A 20,650-nucleotide genomic window follows, 5' to 3' on the forward strand; every position below is an offset into this window, starting at 1 on the left:
TGTCAGGAAGATAATTGTATCTTGTTTCTTTGTGTATATTGGCCTCTTTCTTTTTTTTATCTCTGCGGTACGTGTGACCTCACATTGTGCAAGTCATTATCCTACAGTCTCTGTGGGAATGCAAAGAGATTTCTTACCCCTGACTGATAAATTAGTCCATTTGTGGAAATTCAACAAAAGCACAATTGCAGCAGATGCAAACAAGGGCTTGCCTTTTCTTTGTTTCATCAGTCTTCCATTCACACTCACTCACACAAACAAACTCACACAAAGGATAAACAACTATAAAAAAGGATAATACATTCAAGGAACAGCAGTGTAGGGCCACATATACGTATATAACGACAGCTATAACAAAGCTTCACAAACACATAGAAGGCTGGTACTGCAGCAGTGTTTGTGCATCGTGTGCAGTGGTAAGGGTAGTTATAAAATGCAGATGATTTTGTGCAAAATGCAGCATTTTAATGGGAAGGTTGGCCAGGGGTCCCATCCAGAACCAAAAGTCATTAGTAATATAGTGGCATCATAATATATTGTGTGGGTGAAATTGAGGCCTTGAGATCACACCACAGTCTGAATGAACTCTGACTGCTTCTTTTGACCCCCCATGGTGCAATATGATATGAATACAAAGCTTCTCAGTCAGTGGATGTTATGCCGGCAATAAGAAAATATGAATAGATTTTATTAGAAGCAAAAAATATGTTTTGATGGAATCCCATGCAGTTCTATTTAAGCAATAAGGCTAAGGGCTGTTCTTATGCACGATGCAACGTGGAATGCCTGGATACATACCCTTAGCTGTGGTATATTGGACATATACCACAAACCCCCGAGGTGCCTTATTGCTATTATAAATGGGTTACCAAATGAATTAGTAAAAATACATGTTTTGTCATTCCTGCGGTATACAGTCTGATGTAGCGCAGCTGTCAGCAAATCAGCATTCAGGGCTCGAACCACCCAGCTAATAATGATCTATTTATCACATAAATACAGAACATGTAAGGGTTTATTATGATGTGTATTATGATGTGTATATGATGTGTATTGTAACCTTTCTTTGACTGTAGGCTCACTTCATAAGACATATCATGTTTTAAGGAAAGAGCTTACACTTTTTGCCTGGAGTACAATTTATCTGTAATTACAATCAGTGTTTGACTTGGGCAGGAGCTCACCGGAGCTGAATACGGGCACGTCAAATCATCTACTGCTTGAGCTCCTGTGCCTCTTAAAGAATATTAGCTCAATATTATTGTGTAGCTCCTGCCGATACACCAAGTCTGGAACCAACAAGACCCTGAACAGCTGTTGGGGAATAGTCAGAATTAGGTGGTAACATAGGTAAGATGTTTTATATTCATCATATGTTTGTAAGTTACTTCTCATCAGAATGTTATTTTTGTATAATACTGTGGCGGGGTTGCAGTATCTGTTCTATGTCAAGACTAAGTTGCTTGGGCCGGAGAGAGGGGAGAGGTCAAGCATGTATCTCTTGGCTCCACAATGTCTGTGTGCCAGTCAGTGTGTCTCTGTGATCTTGTCAAGATAGGATGGATTTGATATATGCCTGTTGATATGGAGAATTGGTTTATGGTTCTGAGTTTGAGAAAAGAACATAGTTTAGGAGACAAAGCTAAACGATGAATTATGCCGATGCTGTCTTATCCTGTGTGTGTCTTTGCTATAAAGGATCTCAGTTGAAATGTGGAGGAGACTCTCAGAGAATTCATTGATAGACACTGAATTGATCTGAGAGTCACAGGGTTGTGATAGAGCTCATATAATTAAAGATGGACTTTGTGATAACTAACTCTGACTTGTGTGTGGTTTGCTCTCATGATTTGGTAAATAGAGGAAATTTGCACGACACAGCTTCTACCCAAAAGACATAAGACTGCATAATAGTTAGTTAAATAGTTAACAAAATAACTTTTTTGCTGCTACTGTTATCTATCCTGTTGCCTAGTTGCTTTATTCCAAGTAGTTATATGTACATATCTACCTCAATTACCTCGTACCCCTGCACATCAACTAAGTACTGGTACCCTATATAAATATAGCCAAGTTATCGTTACTCATTGTGTATTTATTATTATGTGTTATTATTTTTCTATTATTATTACCTTTTCCATTTTCTTTCTCTCTGCATTGTTGGGAAGGGCCCGCAAGTAAGCGTTTCACTGTTAGTCTACACCTTTTGTTAACGAAGCATGTGACAAATAACATTTCATTTGATTTGAAATAAGTACCGACACCTATTTCAGTCCAAGTCAAGCATTGATTACAATGATCAATTATTACAATGCCTTACTGTGGCAGGAATGACATATCAATTCCCACTTGTCCTCTTTCGGAAACGGCTGGTGCACGACTTAGATGTGACAGGTTTTATGCCGACAATAGAAGGTGGAGATCCATGGGGTCCTTCTCCTGCAACAACTACTGTTGGTACTACTACTGCTATTGCGATGACAGCTAGTCTGTTGCTTTTACTTCTTCTACTATCAAATGTAATAGGGCAGTGATGGGAACACTGCCCTGTTTAACATAGGTGAGGTACCATTGTTATGCGGTGGCATACCAGGATGAGTACGGTCTAAAATCAATAGATTCTCTCCCTTTAGCGGTTGACATTCTGTACTGTCAAAAAGGGCCTATAGCACATGTCTTGACATGACTGATGTCAATTGTCTTACTATTATTGCTCTGTTTCTGTAAAGATACGCTCAACCTGTTCAATCTCCTGAAATCAAGATGCTGTACACAAATATGGCCTGCAACCTGTGCCGCAATGCTCCAAATATGGATTTGCTGATCAAACATCTGCGTACAATGGTACACACAATGACAGATTATAGACCTCAGACACGCTGAGACATCATTGTTAGTCACCTCAGAGATGGACGAAGGGAAATCTGTGGTCCATTGTCAAGGAAACATCAATCACGCCACACACATCTGTGCCAGTGGGGGCTGCTGAGGGGAGGACGGCTCATGATAATGGCTGGAACAGAACTAAATGAATTGCATCAAACACATGGAAACCAGCCATTACCACGAGCCCGTCCTCCCCAATTAAAGTGCCACAAACCTCCTGTGATGCACACACACACACCCAATACTGAAGTCCATTACTATAGGCTCTAACATCCATCCTGCTCCGATTTGAGTTCTGTGTGTGTAGCCTTGATTGTACCCTACAGACATTGTAGGAGAACTGACCTTTGTGACATTCTCAGTGAAATATATCCCTCTCCATCAAATCCTATAATAATGTAATGAGTCCATACACTGCAAAGGCACAGTATCATTAGAGGCCTCAGAAGGGGAGACATAAAAATATGTAAACAAAAAAGAAAAACACAGGGAGGTGTATCACAAAGCAGGGTTAATAAGTTGGCCCGCTAACGTTGGTTCATATACATGCCGAGCTGTTGATATTCACAATGTTCAGCGATTTCTACCTTGTGTTCACATTAATGCTACTAAGTTGCATCTGTGTCTTCCTATGACATAAATGCAGCCAATGTTGCACAGCAGAGGCCAGTAGTTGACACAGAGAACCAGTGGTGACCTGTCATTTAGGGCAAAGGCCCACCTGTTTTGGGCCCCAACTGTTTAGCTAAAAAAATATATATATATACAGTACCAGTCAAAAGTTTGGACACAGCTACTCAGGGTGGCTATTTGCCCACAACGGACTGACTCTCCACCTTGAACCTCAGGTGTACGTTCCAAGGCAATGATTTGGCATTCTTATATACTCTTAGGCTAATGTTTTGTCTCCCGGATCTGTTTTCATCCATGCTCTGTCAAGCAGCAACTTTCACTGAGGTCAGTAAGTCTCACTGATCTGACAGTCTGATCTGAGAGGGACACAGGAGATATACAATGTGGATGTGGGATTGTTGTGAGGCTATAGCTGGAATTCAACTCCAGCTGAATTCACAGTGGCCCTGTCAAGAGGCAATTCATTGTTTAATTTCATAGGAAAGAGTTCTATTTTGTTCTGAGAACAGAAGTAGTCGACTTCAGAGGGTCAGAACTCATAAGTTACATTTACTTACAGTCACTCATCTGTTATTTTCCTGGGAAATATAGATTATGCTTGTGTTTTTTCTGTCTCTTATTTGTTATCAGTAACTGTCACGCCCACGGCTCTTTTCATGTTTCTCATATCAAACTAGTTCCTTAGTTTCCATGAGCAGGGAGGCCAGCAAGGCCATGACAAGCATACAAGTACAGTGGATGTCGAGTCAGAGAATCTACGCATGTCCGACACAGAAACAATGACGCGTATCTTTCGGTCATACAGTGCACTTGGAATGTATTTAGACTCCTTCACTTTTTCCACACTTTGTTACGTTACAGCGTTATTCTAAAATGTATTAAATTGTTTTTTCCCTCCTTCAATCGACACACAAAACCCCTTAATGACAAAGCAAAAACAGCTTTTTAGACATTATCAAAATAAAAACAGAAATATAACTGCCACATAAGTATTCAGACCCTTTACTCAGTACTTTGTTGAAGCACCTTTGGCAGCCATTACAACCTTGAGTCTTCTTTGGTATGACACTACAAGCTTGGCACACCTGTATTTGGGGAGTTTCTCTCATTCTTCTCTGCAGATCCTCTCAAGCTCCGTCAGGTTGGATGGGGAGCGTCACTGCACAGCTATTTTCAGGTCTTTCCAGAGATGTTTGATCGGGTTCAAGTCCGGGCTCTGGCTGGGCCACTCAAGGACATTCAGAGATTTGTCCCGAAGTCACTCCTGCGTTGTATTGGCTGTGTGCTTAGAGTCGTTGCCCTGTTGGAAGGGTAATCTTCGCCCCAGTCTGAGATCCTGAGCGCTCTGGAGCATGTTTTCATCAAGGATCTCTCTGTACTTTTCTTTGTTCAACCTTCCCTTGATCCTGACTAGTCTCCCAGTCCATACCGCTGAAAAACATTCCCACAGCATGCTCCACCACCATGCTTCACCGTAGGGATGGTATTGGCCATTCAGGCCAAAGAGTTCAATCTTGCTTTAATCAGACCAGAGAATCTTGTATCTTGTCTTTTGGCAAACTCCAAGAGGGCTATCATGTGCCTTTTACTGAGGAGTGGCTTTCGTCTGGCCACTCTACCATAAAGGCCTGATTAGTGGAATGCTGCAGAGATGGTTGTCCTTCTGGAAGTTTCTCCCCTCTCCACAGAGGAACTCTGGAGCTCTGTCAGAGTGACTATCAGGTTATTGGTCATCTCCCTGACTAAGGCCCTTTTTTACCTTTTTTTAACCTTTATTTAACTAGGCAAGTCAGTTAAGAACAAATTCTTATTTTCAATGACGGCCTAGGAACAGTGGGTTAACTGCCTTGTTTAGGAGCAGAACGACATATTTTTTACCTTGTCAGTTCAGGGAGTCGATCTGCGACCTTTCAGTTACAAGTCCAACACTCTAACCACTAGGCTATCTGCCCCCCCCCTTCTCCCCCCGATTGCTCAGTTTGGCCGGGCGGCCAGCTCTAGGAAGAGTCTTGGTGGTTCCAAACTTCTTCTATTTAAGAATTGAGACTACTTTGTTCTTGGGGACCTTCAATACTGTAGAAATGTTTTGGTACCCTTCCCCAGATCTGTGCCTTGACACAATCCTGTCTCGGAGCTCTTCGGACAATTCCTTCGACCTCATGTCTTGCTTTTTGCTCTGACATGCACTGTCAACTGTGGGACCTTATACAGAGTCTGCCACTCCAAACCATGTCCAATTAAGTTGTAGAAACATCTGAAGGATGATCCATGGAAACAGGATTCACCTTAGCTCAATTTTGAGTCTCAGAGCAAAGGGTCTAAATACTTATGAAAATAAGGTATTTCTATTTATTTTATTTTATTGTCATTATGGGGTATAGTGTGTAGATTGATCAGGGAAAAATATATTTAATCCATTTTAGAATAAGGCTATAACGAAAAAAAATGTGGAAAAAGTGGAGTGCTCTGAATACTAGTGCTATCACGGCTGATGCACATGGCCATAGAGTTTGAGACAACATTGTCTGGGGCTCATCACAGTGGTACGACTAACAGTTTCCATGATGACAGTGCCCACACTCTGCCAAAGGGACTTCCAACCCCATTTCCGAAGGGAATTCTTATCATACGTGTTAGGGAAAGGAGCGCAGGGGTCAGAATGTAGTACTGTCAGTCAATTAAAACATTTTTTTTTTACCAGGTAAGTTGACTGAGAACACGTTCTCATTTACAGCAACGACCTGGGGAATAGTTACAGGGGAGAGGAGGGGGATAAATGAGCCAATTGTAAACTGGGGACCTAAACTGTCATAAAGAGCTACAGCATCATTTAGCAGCCTAATAAAGCCACACTCGGCAATCTCTGTAAATTTTATATTGAACCATAAGCATTTGTTTTTGTAAACTATAGGGTTTGAGCAAATTTAAATGTCACAGATTGATTTGAATTCTTTGGTAGCCACCCCCAAATTCAAAGAGGAAGAGGCAGTTTCCACACATTTGAAATACCTCAGTGAATCAAGTCTTTATCTCAATAGGTACATTATCTACATTTGGTTGGTATGGGACACAACAGGAGTGGTTGTGACGTTGGTTACATCATTGACCCCCTGGTGATGAGAAGGAGTGTACCTGTATAATGACAATAATAACATTTAATGAAAATGCTAGATACGTCAATGATGAATACTTTGTAGGGCATATCGACAGTTTCTTCATTTAGTCAGCTCTGGGATTTGAACCAGCAACCTTTCAGTTCCTGGCCCAATATAATTACAGAGAGAGAGGGGTCGAATCGCAGGGCTGCAAGGAACTCCCAAAGAAAATAAGGGTACTCCACATTAACTTAAAAATATGAATGTAGGCGACCATGCTAGCATTCCAAATGTTTCCATTTTTATTTTAAGGGCACCCCTAACAATCAGTGTCAGTTGAATGCTGAATGGAGGCTAGCCTCTTCAAAAAGTAAAACCATGTAGCAGAATATTTTATCCAGCATTTTGTTGTGAACAATACCATTCCACCATTGATAGTCATTCTCTAAACAAATACATTACTTGTCCTGATGCAGCTAATCAACTAATGATCAGGCCCTTGATTAATGGAAGTAATGCAGTGCCAGAACAAAAATATGCACCAAGGGTGGGTCACTCGGGCCAGGATTGAAGAACACTGCCACATACCATGATGTGTTGTGATCAGAGCAGGATAGTGGGAGGAGCTATAGGAGGACGAACTCATTTTAATGGCTGGAATGGAATCAATGGAATGGAGTCAAACTTGTGGTTTTAATGTTTGACGTGTTTCCATTTATTCCATTCCAACCATGACAACGAGCCCATACTCCTATAGCTCCTCCCACCAGCCTCCTCTGGTTGTGATGTCAAGTGATGTGATCTGCAATAAAGACAGCCTACAAATGTGACTTATAATAAAGCAATGATATTCTGTGAGGTCTTGCATTGTGATATGATGCTACAGGCCATGTAGGTAACTGATACATAATGCACAGAAGGACATACACCTGTTTTTATAGCTACATGTGTATTGCTGTGTCGCTATCTTAAGGTGAGGCTCGCTACTATGGAAACTATTTTCCCGTCCCTTACATAGGTGGTTATCTGAAATAAAGATCCAGTCACAGTGAACTGTGTCTGTGAGAATAGACACTAGGCCTTTATCTGCCAAGATCAATCCAACGACAGACTTTTCTCAACCATTCAAATGGATTACAGACATTTCAATTAAAGATTTCAGGACAGACGATATAGACAAAAATCCAAATTGCAATACATTTCCTGAATTGATACGATAACGATAAATAGAACAATAAGTTTATAACATTAATGCGCACCACCGTTTTATTCAATTATTCTTTAAACTACATGTCAAACTCATTCCACGGAGGGCCTAGTGTCTGCGGGTTTTCGCTCCTCCCTTGTACTTCATAGATTAATTAAGGTCACTAAATGGTAAAGAACTCCCCTCACCTGGTTGTCAAGGTCTTAATTGAAAGGAAAAAACTAAAATCCGCAGACACTAGGCCCTCCATGGAATGAGTTTGGCACCTCTGCTTTAAACTACCACTACAAGTTTGATGATTGTAGCTATCCATTGTCCCATTAACAATCACCTATAATAGCAAAGTTATTTCATTTCAAACTTCACATTTCTCTAGTATAGGCAGAGACGCCATGTCCATAGGGGGCACAGGGGCATGTGCCCTCTCAGATTTATCCTGTTTAAAATATACAGTGCATTCGGAAAGTATTCAGACCCCTTCAATTTTTTCACATTTTGTTACATTAGAGCCTTATTCTAAGATGGATTAAATCATTTTTTCCCCCCATCATCAATCTACACACAATATCCCATAATGGCAAAGAAAAAACAGGTTTGTAGAAATGTTTGTACATTTATAAAAAATAAAATGGAAATATCTCGTTTACATAACTATTCAGATCCTTTACTCAGTACTTTGTTGAATCACCTTTGGCAGCGATTTGAGTCTTCTTTGGTATGTCGTTATAAGCCCGGCACACCTGTATTTGGCGAGTTTCTCCCATTTTTCTCTGCAGATCCTCTCAAGCTCTGTTAGGTTGGATGAGAGCGTCGCTGAACATCTATTTTTAGAGTAAGTGAACGGATGATCTATATAATCTGTGTCGTCGTTCAGCCACGCCTGTTTAACAGATCTCTGCATGTGTGGTTCCCACAGTGAAGCATGGCGGAGGAGGTGTGATGGTGCTTTGGCGGTGACACAGTCTGTGACTTAGAATTCAAGGCACATTTAACCAGCATGGCTACCCCAGCATTTTGAAGCGATACGCCACCCCATCTGGTTTGCACTTAGTGGGAATATAATTTGTTTTTCAACAGAACAATGACCCAACACACCTCCAGGCTGTGTAAGTGCTATTTGACCAAGAAGAGAGTGATGGAGTGCTGCATCAGATGACCTGGCCTCCATAATCACCCGACCTCAACCCATTTGAGATGGTTTGGGATGAGTTGGACCGCAGAGTGAAGGAAAATTAGTGCTCAGCATATGTGGGAACTCCTTAGAGTGTGTTGGAAAAGCATTCCAGGTAAAGTTGGTTGAAAGCCAGGCTGACTCTCGGACCGATTCTTTTCTCTGTATATATCAACGATGTCGCTCTTGCTGTGGGTGATTCCCTGATCCACCTCTACTCAGACGACACCATTCTGTATACATCTGGCCCTTCTTTGGACACTGTGTTAACAAACCTCCAAACAAGCTTCAATGCCATACAACACTCATTCTGTGGCCTCCAACTGCTCTTAAATGCAAGTAAAACTAAATGCATGCTCTTCAACCGTTCGCTGCCCGCACCTGCCTGCCCGTCCAGCATCACTACTCTGGACGGTTCTGACTTAGAATATGTGGACAACTACAAATACCTAGGTGTCTGGCTAAACTGTAAACTTTCCTTCCAGACTCATATTAAACATATCCAATCCAAAATTAAATCTAGAATCGGCTTCCTATTTCGCAACAAAGACTCCTTCATTCACGCTGCCGAACATAACATCGTAAAACTGACTACCGATCCTCGACATCAGCGATGTCATTTACAAAATAGCCTCCAACACTCTACTCAGCAAACTGGATGCAGTCTATCACAGTGCCATCCGTTTTGTCACCAAAACCACCCACCACTGCGACCTGTATGCTCTCGTCAGCTGGACCTCACAACATATTCATCGCCAGACCCACTGGCTCCAGGTCATCTATAAGTCTTTGCTAGGTAAAGCTCTGCCTTATCTCAGTTCACTGGTCACCATAGCAGCACCCAAAGCCAACACCTCCTTTGGCTGCCTTTCCGTCCATTTCTCTGTTGCCAATGACTGGAACGAATTGCAAAAATCGCTGAAGTTGGAGACTTATTTCTCCCTCATTAACTTTAAGCATCAGCTATCTGATAGCTGCAGCTGAACACAGCCCATCTGTAAATAGCTCATCCAATCTACCTACCTCATCCCCATATTGTTTTTCTTTACTTTTTTTCTCTTTTGCACACCAGTATTTCTACTTGCACATCATCTGCACATCTATCACTCCAGTGTTAATTTGCTCAATTGTAATTATTTCGCTACTATGGCCTATTTATTACCTTACCTCCTTGCCATTTGCACACACTGTATATAGACTTTTTCTATTGTGTTATTGATTGTATGTTGGTTTATTCCATGTGTAACTCTGTGTTGTTGTTTGTGCCGCACTGCTTTGCTTTATCTTGGCCAGGTTGCAGTTGTAAATGAGAACTTGTTCTCAACTTGCCTACCTGGTTAAATAAAGGTGAAATAAAATAAAAATAAAAAAGAGAATGCCAAGCGTGTGCAAAGGGTGGCTACTTCCCAGCTCTTAGTAGGTCATTCACTAGGTCCCCCCATGTGGTTCTGGGATTTTTGCTCACCGTTCTTGTGATCATTTTGACCCCATGGGGTGAGATCTTGCGTAGAGCCCCAGATCGAGGTAGATTATCAGTGGTCTTGTATGTCTTCCATTTCCTAATATTTGCTCCCACAGTTGATTTCTTCAAACCAAGCTGCTTACCTATTGCAGATTCAGTCTTCCCAGCCTGGTGCAGGTCTACAATTTTGTTTCTGGTGTCCTTTGACAGCTCTTTGGTCTTGGCCATAGTGGAGTTTGTAGTGTGACTGTTTGAGGTTGTGGACAGGTGTCTTTTATACTGATAACAAGTTCAAACAGGTGCCATTAATACAGGTAACGAGTGGAGGACAGAGGAGCCTCTTAAAGAAGAAGGTACAGGTCTGTGAGAGCCAGAAATCTTGCTTGTTTGTTGGTGACCAAATACTTATTTTCCACCATAATTTGCAAATAAATTCAATCAAAATCCTACAATGTGATTTTCTGGATTTTTTCTCATTTTGTCTGTCATAGTTGAAGTGTACCTATGATGAAAATTACAGGCCTCTCTCATCTTTTTAAGTGGGAGAACTTGCACAATTGGTGGCTGACTAAATACTTTGAATAATTTTGCACGCCCAATTTTTCCGTTTTTGATTTGTTAAAAAAGTTTGAAATATCCAATAAATGTCGTTCCACTTCATGATTGTGTCCCACTTGTTGTTGATTCTTCACAAAAAAAATACAATTTTATATCTTTATGTTTGAAGCCTGAAATGTGGCAAAAGGTCGCAAAGTTCAAGGGGGCCGAATACTTTTGCAAGGCACTGTATATGCAGAAACATAAACGTATTTTTGACATAGAATTAAGCATAATGATTACGGCTCTAGATTGCATGAAAAGGCTGTTTCAGATGTTTGAAAAATGCTAAATCCTCCAACTTGTGTATGAGGGGAGGGAGGGATGCCTCCAGACAACCCCTTCCATCTTCACGTTCTTTGTGCCCCCTCAGATTTTGGGGGTGCATGACAGCCCCTGAGTATCGGCTTCTTATCATAGTGAACGATATCAGCAAAATGCTTGCAATAAGTGATCGGTATGTTTAGTGTCGATCATTTTTGGTTTATAGTCTCAGCTCTACTATCAAAGTAGGAAGATGCAGTTGAGAATTGTGACTTTATTGCACACAGAGATTGTTTTTTTTTTAAATGACACAGTTGAGTCACTTATGAATGTCACCGCATCCATCCCTTTCTAAGATGCAATGGAATTAAACTACTTGCTGATGGTTCATTTCAAAGGACAAAGGATGTTCCATCCAAATCATAAAGATATTCAGGAACTAAATGTTTTATATTCAGTAAACTAGTTTGACTATTCAGCAATATTCAGTAGCTCCCAATTTATTATGGCAACTGTCATTCCATCTAAATGTAATTCACATAGAAAGCAAATTAGAAGAAAAAAAACACAACCTGTATGAAATGATGAGCTTTAACTTGTGCTTCAATCTCACCCAGATAAATGCATAGACCCTCTCCCATCCTACAGCTTTGTAAATCTGTCTCCATGGCTGTTGTTTTCTTACCTCTAATAACTCTGACAGTGTAAGATATTTCTCTCCCACCCACCTTTAGTTAGCCTTTGTCACTCTGGTAACAAGTTTTAAAGGATCCAACTGAACCGCAAGCCTAGAAGCACAAAGAATTTGAACTTTTAAGAACAGATAAAAGTTTGCTGTCCGTTTTTGTCATTACCCTCCTGAGACACAAGACATTTTTGTCCTCTCTAGTGGACATCAGTTCTTGGGCCGTATCTCTGAGGCCATACAAGTCACTGTATTAAGTACTGTTGTCCCTTTGAGAGGAGATTCTCGGCTTTTCAATGATATCACGTGTTATGTTCCAACTTTATCTTCCTGGTTCTTAAAAAAATGTCTGCAGTCCAAATCAGTACATTTCACAGAAATTCATATCTCAAGAATTGTTAAGTGAATTGTCAGGACTGTGTAATCATTTTTTCACATTAAATAAAAGCTAAATAAGAGCTTATCAAGAAATTGCCTCTGTAGTGAAAACCCATATGCTGCAACTATGTTTTTACCTACTGTGCCCATTGACTGTAATGTTCATTTTTCCCATATTTAAGTCCTAATGACCACTATAGAGGACAATTTCAACTTAAAATATGAATAATTTTGCAATAAAAGAACAATATGTTTTTCTAATCTTTTTTAGGGGGGGGTCTCAGGAGGCTACAGTAGCTTGGCGGTTTGAGAGTATAAAAGGTGTGAAGGTATTTGAAGGCCTCACATTGCAGTCAGTTCTTAAGAGGGAGATCAAACTGACCCTCGGCTATGTACGGCTTTTTTGTTTTGTTTTTAGTTCTCGCTTTTCTTTTCAAACCGTAAGTCGGTCATACAAACCAATAATCACCTAGCTATAATGAGAAATGTCTTTTTGTAACAATTTCTTGCTTGACACTGATGAAGCTTGAACAGGGTGAAACATTTCTACAAGAGATAGAATACATTGGTTTTCTATTGAATACTTTACATCGTGGATCTGTATTTTTCTTTTTTGGGGGTTCTCAAGCATCAAATATCTCCCTGGGAGTAGGTATTGATCGGTGTGTTGGGGTAGCAGCGGGGAGAGTGTGGGTCAGAGGAGTTTCATTGCTATGTCAGATACGGTCAGTGTCGTCTTTGATCATTGGAGCAGTAACAGACTGTCCGGTCAGAGTCTTGATTTATTGCAGCCAGATAGGAGGATTGCCCCATTCTTTGTTTTGGATCTTTAAAACAGTGGTCACATCCAATAAGTTTGACTACCCACATACACAGGGTGACATACACCAATACACATAAACATGAACACAATTAACTCAGGAATTAAGATTTTAATAGCCCACAAAGATAGTGCATACATATTTATATGATGGGTGTGATTGATTGGATCTACACTGAACCCTAAGAAATGGATTAGGAAGCCCTTCCCACACAGCACTGAAGCTGTCTACAGTCTAGAGGTGTTGGAAACCTTGCAGATGGACAGAGAGTGAGGGAAGCTATGTGGGCTGCATTCAAGTATCAAAGTCAATGTTCATCAGTGGAAAAACAAGGCCCACATGTGTTTTCTACAATCTTACACTAGTTTAGAGGGAAAACCTGGCAAGTCCCATACACTGAATAGGTTTTTTAGTCATTTTGACAGAACAAGGGTCCACAGGCTACTGACAAGCTGTCACACATTGCAAACATATCCCTGTTTGTCTTCAGATTGCATTGATTAGTGCTTTCTTTGCTATTCTGCCCCCGTTGGGTAGTTTAGCACACTTGCTTTACTAAGAGCGACGGCTAGCGACTGACAGGCAATTTTCCTCTCCATTTGTGGCGGTTTATTTTCATTTACTGCCAAAGCAAAACCTAAAGCCCAAATGGGTGTTAGAACATTGGGTATCACATGATATTCTGTGCAAAGAACCACTCGGCACAACCAGAGGCGGCAGTAATGAAAGGGGCGGTTAGGTGGGCATTTGATCAGGAGATCCTCATCCTGTCATGGACTTCAATGGAGTTATTTTATGGCCCGTAACAACTGATTTAGGGTCAATTCTTCCAACTCCCTTTGAACAAAAACCTCTCCTAAACACTCGCTCCCCAAATGTAAGAATTTATGAGTTGCACCACAAAACTGACTTTAGTCCAGTTGTTATGGGTATAAAGGCCTAAATCCATAGGATGGCACTGCTTGATAATGGATATAGTTTAGGCTTCTCTATTATGTCAATTCCCTGGGGGTTTTGGTTAACTTTACTGGTTAACAGTGCCTTAATTTTGCATACTGAGGGAAAAACCATTAACATAGAGCAGAACAAATTGTCAGATCATTCTATTAGCACACAAACAAAGAGCAGAGGAGGTTGACTCCGTCTTGTCATTCTGCAGGCTGGGTAATTAAACTCTGCATAATATCAACAAAGCAATTACTTTGTATTTACATGTCGAATCTAATCAACATCAGAAATGACATAATTAAAGTTACCACAGGGCTACTTTAGAACTGTGATGCAGACTGATTTGTATTTGTATTTTTACAGAACTAGTGTTTTATGTAGGACCAGATTAAATCAAATTAGCCACAGCAATGTTAATGCAGCAGAGATGTCTTAATCAGTAAACAGGAAATATCAACCTGTGCTTGGAATCTGTCTGGTAGTTTTAGTTGTGAAAACCAGATTGTCTCCATCTGTCAAGGTTATGCTATGCTAGTGGCGGAAGGTTTCTAGCTAAGATCCAAACGACACCATGAATGAAGAAATTAAACAGAAGAGGTGGTGTAATCCATTTACAGCGTATTGTTTTGCTAGCAGAAGCCTTAGTAATAAGAATACATTGGATAGAACTAATGCAGACAAATCTAAAGCTAACTGAAAGACAATCTCAAAAGAAAGATCTAAACAATATCTACTCCATGCTTTCAAAGTGAAGGAAAAGCTATAGGAAATGTTTAATGAACCAAGCCGTACAGTGCTGGCCTGGTTTCACATCCACTAAAGTTTGTGGAGCCATGCTGGGAATGACAATGTTAAAAATATCTGAGCCAGCACAGTACAGATGAGCACGAACACGCTCAAAATGGTATACTATTCCTCTCATCAATTGGTACTGGCCCCTCTGATTTTGTATCTTAGTAGAGAGTGACACCTAGTGTACAACAGTGAGACTAGTAATTCATATTTCACTCCCAATAGTGTTGCCTTCATTCCCCTGTGTATCATGCATTTCAGAAAAATGAATGTAACAAAACTCAATATTTGCACTAGATAATATGTTCTCTTTCCATAATAACCCCCTAAATCTGACTCCTGAGTATACAACTCTGAATAAGTAATACTAAATAAATGACATTTCTTTACAAGAAGCATCTTCATTGAAATTATAGAACTAAACCATTTATGAGGGGACCTTTGACAGGTCGTTGCCAAAGATACGGGCATTGTCTACGTGTCCTTCGCCAAGGTCTTCACTCTGGTCCTGGAGACTAGACTGGAGCCTGGCTCATTGAAGGCAATGTGGCCGTCTGGTCCGATACCTTGAGAGATAATTACTCAGAAAAACTATATTTTGGTATTTGTTTCATTAGTCCATTGCTGATATAGTTCAAAAAATGTTTTGCATGTCAGCAATCAAGTTTTCAAGATACATAACTTTCAAAATACAAATACAGCCGGTATGAAGCATTTTTATGAGTTACAGTACATTATGTGCACAATTAATTTCTAAAAGACTCAGTAATCTTGTAAACCCAGTAGTTGGGAAAAATTGAGTTACATTGAAATGAAAACATTCTTGTTCTGGTAGAATGTTCTACAAAACAACAACAAAAAGGTAAATTAATGACTGATTAGAGATGTTTGAAAAGTTAACATGATGCCTTGACATCAAATGATTGCCGATACAATCTTGTGAGAGCATACAACATGGCCAAGAATGACATTTCGGATACAAAAGACAGTATATTGAGTGTAAATCACTGCGGTGGCGACTTGGAAAGTATAACTGACTGTCAGGTAAACCAACCTACGGACCGTTCAAAGCTACAAATGACATGGAATGGAGTGTAAAGGAACTACAGTGTTGTATGTTTCCCTGTAAAAACAGGTCTCAACAACCCAAACTGGATTTATTTCATCTAAGCTGGTCTAAACATTTTGTTTTCATCCATCCCCTCTCTAGATTGTGCAGAAGGAAGAAAGAACAGTAGTCGAGAAGGCAAATACATATGTTTGAGACTAATACTGCAAAGATTCTGACCTCATAATATATTGGTAACAGTTGTATATGAGAATTCATGGCATCTTTAACATATCAGCTGAGGGGGCATTTACAGTTAGCCTTCATAATATCCTAATGCAATGTAACAAACTGAGCAAATCTCATGCACTGTAATGCTTGGTTAGTTGTTATGGCAGCCTTAAACCACAGCCCCTCAACTGAAGTGCTGACAAACAATCTCTCTGGCACATTGTCATGCTGGTTGTAGCCTACCAACAATTGGGTCCATCCACCATTTTGAGGTCTGGAATTCTCTGACTTGGTTTTATTCTCCATTATTGGTCCTTTATGCTGAGTACTGGGTCCACCAGTCGGTTGTGAACATGCATCAAACCTGGAGGGAAATTAACAATTAATGGTAAACATGTTAGGTGGGTAATAATTACCAACTGGCCAGTATCAAAGTGCACTACCTTTGTTGTAACCAATTTCCTTTATAGTAAACCCTGTCCTATTCCATGCTTACCTTTGAAGTACTTGACTGTTTTGACTCTGAGCTCCAGTGTGGCGTCCTCGTCACACACAAAGATGGTGCGTGGGTGCTGCTGGAAGGCTGAGACGGTCCACATGTGGTTGACCCCCTCCTCTATTGCTTTGTACAGGGCAAAGGCTTTGTGGGCTCCAGTGATAAGAATCATGACCTATAACAAACAAACACAATCAATATAAAATCATTATAATTGAAACATCTTGACACGAGAATCATAATGAACACATTCAAAATTACAACACAAGTTAGCTTTTGCAAAGAAAATTAGTACAACTACATTAGGTTAAAAAGTTTATTTTGTCTACATAGTGTAAAAATATCTGTGCCATGAAATTATATGAAATAGATGAATATCGTGTTAAGACCTAGTTTACCTCTCGGGCATCCATGACTGTCCCCACACCCACAGTCAAGGCCATGGTGGGGACCTTTGACAGGTCGTTGCCAAAGAAACGGGCATTGGCTACGATGGTGTCCTTTGCTAAAGTCTTCACTCTGGTCCTGGAGACTAGACTGGAGCCTGGCTCATTGAAGGCAATGTGGCCGTCTGGTCCGATACCTTGAGAGAGAATTAATAACTCAAATTATCGTTTGGTATTTGTTTCATTAGTCCATTATTGACATAGTTCCAAAATGTTTTGCAACGTCCACAATCAAGGTAAGATATAAAACTTTCAAAATACAGCCGGTATGCGATTTTGCATCATATAATGCTATGTTTTGAAACACATATGATGCGAAATACATCATACCGGCTGTATTTCTCTATTTTGAAAGTTAGATACACAGAAGTATGTGGATATCCCTTCAAATGAGTGGATTTGGCTATTTCAGCTACACACGTTGCTGGCAGGTGTTTAAAATTGAGCACTCAACCATCATATCGCCATTGTCAAACATTGGCAGTAGAATGGCCTTACTAAAGAGCTGTGACTTTCAACGTAGTGCTGTCATAGGATGCCACGTTTCCAACAAGTCAGTTCATCAACTTTCTGCCCTGCGAGAGCTGCCCCGGTTAACTGTAAGTGCTGTTATTGTGATGTGGAAATGTCTAGGAGTAACAACGGCTCAGCCGCAAAGTGGTAGGCCACACAAGCTCACAGAACGGGACCGCAGAGTCTGAATAACGGAAAAAAATCATCTGTCCTTTGTTGCAACACTCACTACCGAGTTCCAAACTGCCTCTGGAAGCCGCATCAGCACAATAACTGTTCGTCGGGAGCTTCATGAAATGGGTTTCCATGGCCGAGCATCCAAACACAAGCCTAAGATCACCATGCACAATGCCAAGCGTTGGTTGGAGCGGTGTCAAGCTCGCCGCCATTAGACTCTGGAGCAGCAGAAACACGGATGCCAGGAGAACGCTACCTGCCCCAATACATAGTGACAACTGTAAAGTTTGGTGGAGGAATAATAGTCTGGGGCTGTCTTTCATTGTTCGGGCTAGGCCCCCTAGTTCCAGTGAAGGGAAATCTAAACGCTACAGCATACGTTGACATTCTAGATGATTCTGTGCTTGGGGAAGGCCCTTCCCTGTTTTAGCATGACAATGCCCTCGTGCACAAAGCGAGGTCCATACAGAAATGGTATGGTGAGATCGGTGTGTAAGAACTTGACTGGGCCGCAAAGAGCCTTGACCTCAACCACATTGAACACCTTCAGGATGAATGGGAATGCCAACTGCGAGCCTGGCCTAATCGCCCAACATCACTAATGCTCGTGGCTGAAAGGAAGCAAGTCCCCGCAGCAATGTTCCAACATCTAGTGGAAAGCCTTCCCAGAAGAGTGAAGGCTGTTTTAGCAGCAAAAGGGGGGGGGGGGGGGGGGACCAACTCCATATTAATGCCCATGATTTTGGAATGAGATGTTTAACGAGCAGGTGTCCACATACTTTGGTCAGGTAGTGTATCTTGAAAACTTGATTGCAAAACATTTTGGGACTATATCAACAATGGACTAATTAAACAAATACCAAAATATCGTTTTAGGGTGGAATTGTCCTTTAAGACATTAGCTCCTTTAATGAACATAGACCATTGGCAAATTGATTAATGACAGTTGCATTAACATAAAGGTAGCCCTGAGACTTTGGACCTAAATTCAATCAATTGAAGATAAAATAGAAACACACTACAGGTCATCCCTGAATGTTTATTCTGTATTCAGGGTGTTAAAACACATTAAAACCAATTTAAGCCACAGGCATGCATGCAAGTATAAAAACTGACCTCCCACAAACAAGTCGATTCCCCCAGCCTGGGTGATCTTCTTCTCAAAGGCCTCACACTCTGCTTCCAGGTCAGTGATATTGCCATCCAGGATACTGGCATTAGCTGGATCAATATCAATGTGCTTGAAGAAGTTGTTCCACATGTAAGAGTGGTAGCTCTCTGGGTGGGCCCGGGGCAGGCCTATAAGTAATATAAGTAATTGTTTTTCTTACTATAGTTCTATTTCTTACAAATTGAGAGAGTGTTCTTTTGTGCTTTACTTACTTATATATATTTTTTAAAAACAGTTTCACTCTTTGAGAGGAGAGCTTGCAAGTAAGCATTTCATTGTACTGTGTGCATATAGGCTACTAAATAAGCTTTGATTTGGTAGGAAAGACAGGTTAGAGCAATACACTTTCTCATCGTTGCTGATAGAAAGGGAGTATAAAGGCATATGCAATAAGATGGGGATGAATCGGTAGGCAATGTTGTTTCTACTTAATTGCCTGCACTTACCAATTTGATAAAACAGGAGAAAATTCAGACTTTTGAGGCAGAGGGCCATAACTTGATGTGACATTCTTGCATTTAAAGACTAAAGCAAAAACAAATGCCAGTTTCGATCACGCTGCTAATAAAATCCAGCCAAGTCGGCTTAACTCCCAGTAGCGGCCAGCGTCACCTCCCACTTCCTCAGGTTATAAATGAGCCGAGTGGACAGATTCTTTCTTCCTGCAAGGCTACATCACTCTGATTCTACATCACTACTTCTATTACTCCCCAAAAATCATACAGGGTCAGTTTGATATTTGACCCTTTGCTGCTACTAAGGGTTTGGCTTGGGCTAAAACAAATCTTATCCCATCTGTGGTTGGGAGTGTAATTTGTATTTGTAGGCTCAAACTCACCCACATACTCATCCATGTTGAAGGTCTTCACATATTTGAAAGAGAGGTCCCCATTCTTGTGAAACTCTATCAACTTTTTGTAACAGCCAAAAGGAGTGCTTCCTAAAAGAGAGGGACATGGACGATACTTACATACCTACATGACATGCAAACTAACATTTAGTCCCCGGCAAGTTACAGTCATTACCAGATACACTTATTGTATCTGCAAATCAACCAACGTTTACCTGTGGGTAGTCCTAAAGTGAAGTATCTGTCAGCACTGGGCTTGAACTGGATGATTCTGTTGCGGATGTATTTGGCTGCCCATTCACTAGCCAGGTCATAGTCCTCCAGGATCACCAGTCTCATTTTTGAGGTGTTGAATGGAGAGATCTAACAAGGACCAATAAGGCAAGCTAATTCATATAGCTAACTAGCTATCCAAATCATACATAAAATGTCGTCCTCACAGTTTGATAGATAGCTAACGTTAAGCATCTGCCCTAACAAGCTAATTAGCTAGCTAGTTTGGCTTGTATTAGCTAACTTAGCTAGCGACCAAAACAGTAACTTACATCTTGCAGTCGCTATAATCAGCAACATGTGCTGGCATTCATGAAAACAAAAATAACCGAAAAGCAGAGCTTGAAGAACTTGTAAAATAATTAAGCAAATAGGCTCACCCTCTTGGTCTCGTTGTGAATCTGGTCTATTTCAAGTTTACCGTTTTTTCTTGCTTTTTGGCGACACAATGTAAACACACTGTACTGATCACATTATTCACCTCCGGTTGTTCATACGACCAGTAC

The 20,650-nt window shown here is 40.7% G+C and overlaps 1 protein-coding gene across 1 annotated transcript; it reads right to left on the reverse strand.

The window, feature by feature from the left end:
• Positions 1–15,639: 15,639 nt before the first annotated feature.
• Positions 15,640–20,650, reverse strand: LOC135508091 (glucosamine-6-phosphate isomerase 2). The gene is made up of 7 exons (XM_064928033.1): positions 20,525–20,650; positions 20,087–20,234; positions 19,860–19,961; positions 18,967–19,149; positions 17,113–17,297; positions 16,715–16,889; positions 15,640–16,582 (listed from the first exon to the last, which is right to left on the reverse strand). Exons 2-7 carry the CDS (start codon positions 20,208–20,210, stop codon positions 16,524–16,526), a joined length of 828 nt encoding a protein of 275 aa, XP_064784105.1. The 5' UTR covers positions 20,211–20,234; positions 20,525–20,650; the 3' UTR covers positions 15,640–16,523.

Source organism: Oncorhynchus masou, chromosome 21 (genome assembly GCF_036934945.1).
Source record: "Oncorhynchus masou masou isolate Uvic2021 chromosome 21, UVic_Omas_1.1, whole genome shotgun sequence".
Lineage (NCBI taxonomy): Eukaryota > Metazoa > Chordata > Actinopteri > Salmoniformes > Salmonidae > Oncorhynchus > Oncorhynchus masou.

Coding starts and splice junctions, on each gene's coding strand:
- LOC135508091 (XM_064928033.1), bottom strand. CDS start 20,210: ATGAGACTGGTGATCCTGGAGGACTATGACCTGGCTAGTGAATGGGCA. Junction 19,150..19,859: donor CAACATGGATGAGTATGTGG/GTGAGTTTGAGC, acceptor TATTACTTATAG/GCCTGCCCCGGGCCCACCCA. Junction 17,298..18,966: donor AATCGACTTGTTTGTGGGAG/GTCAGTTTTTAT, acceptor TTCTCTCTCAAG/GTATCGGACCAGACGGCCAC.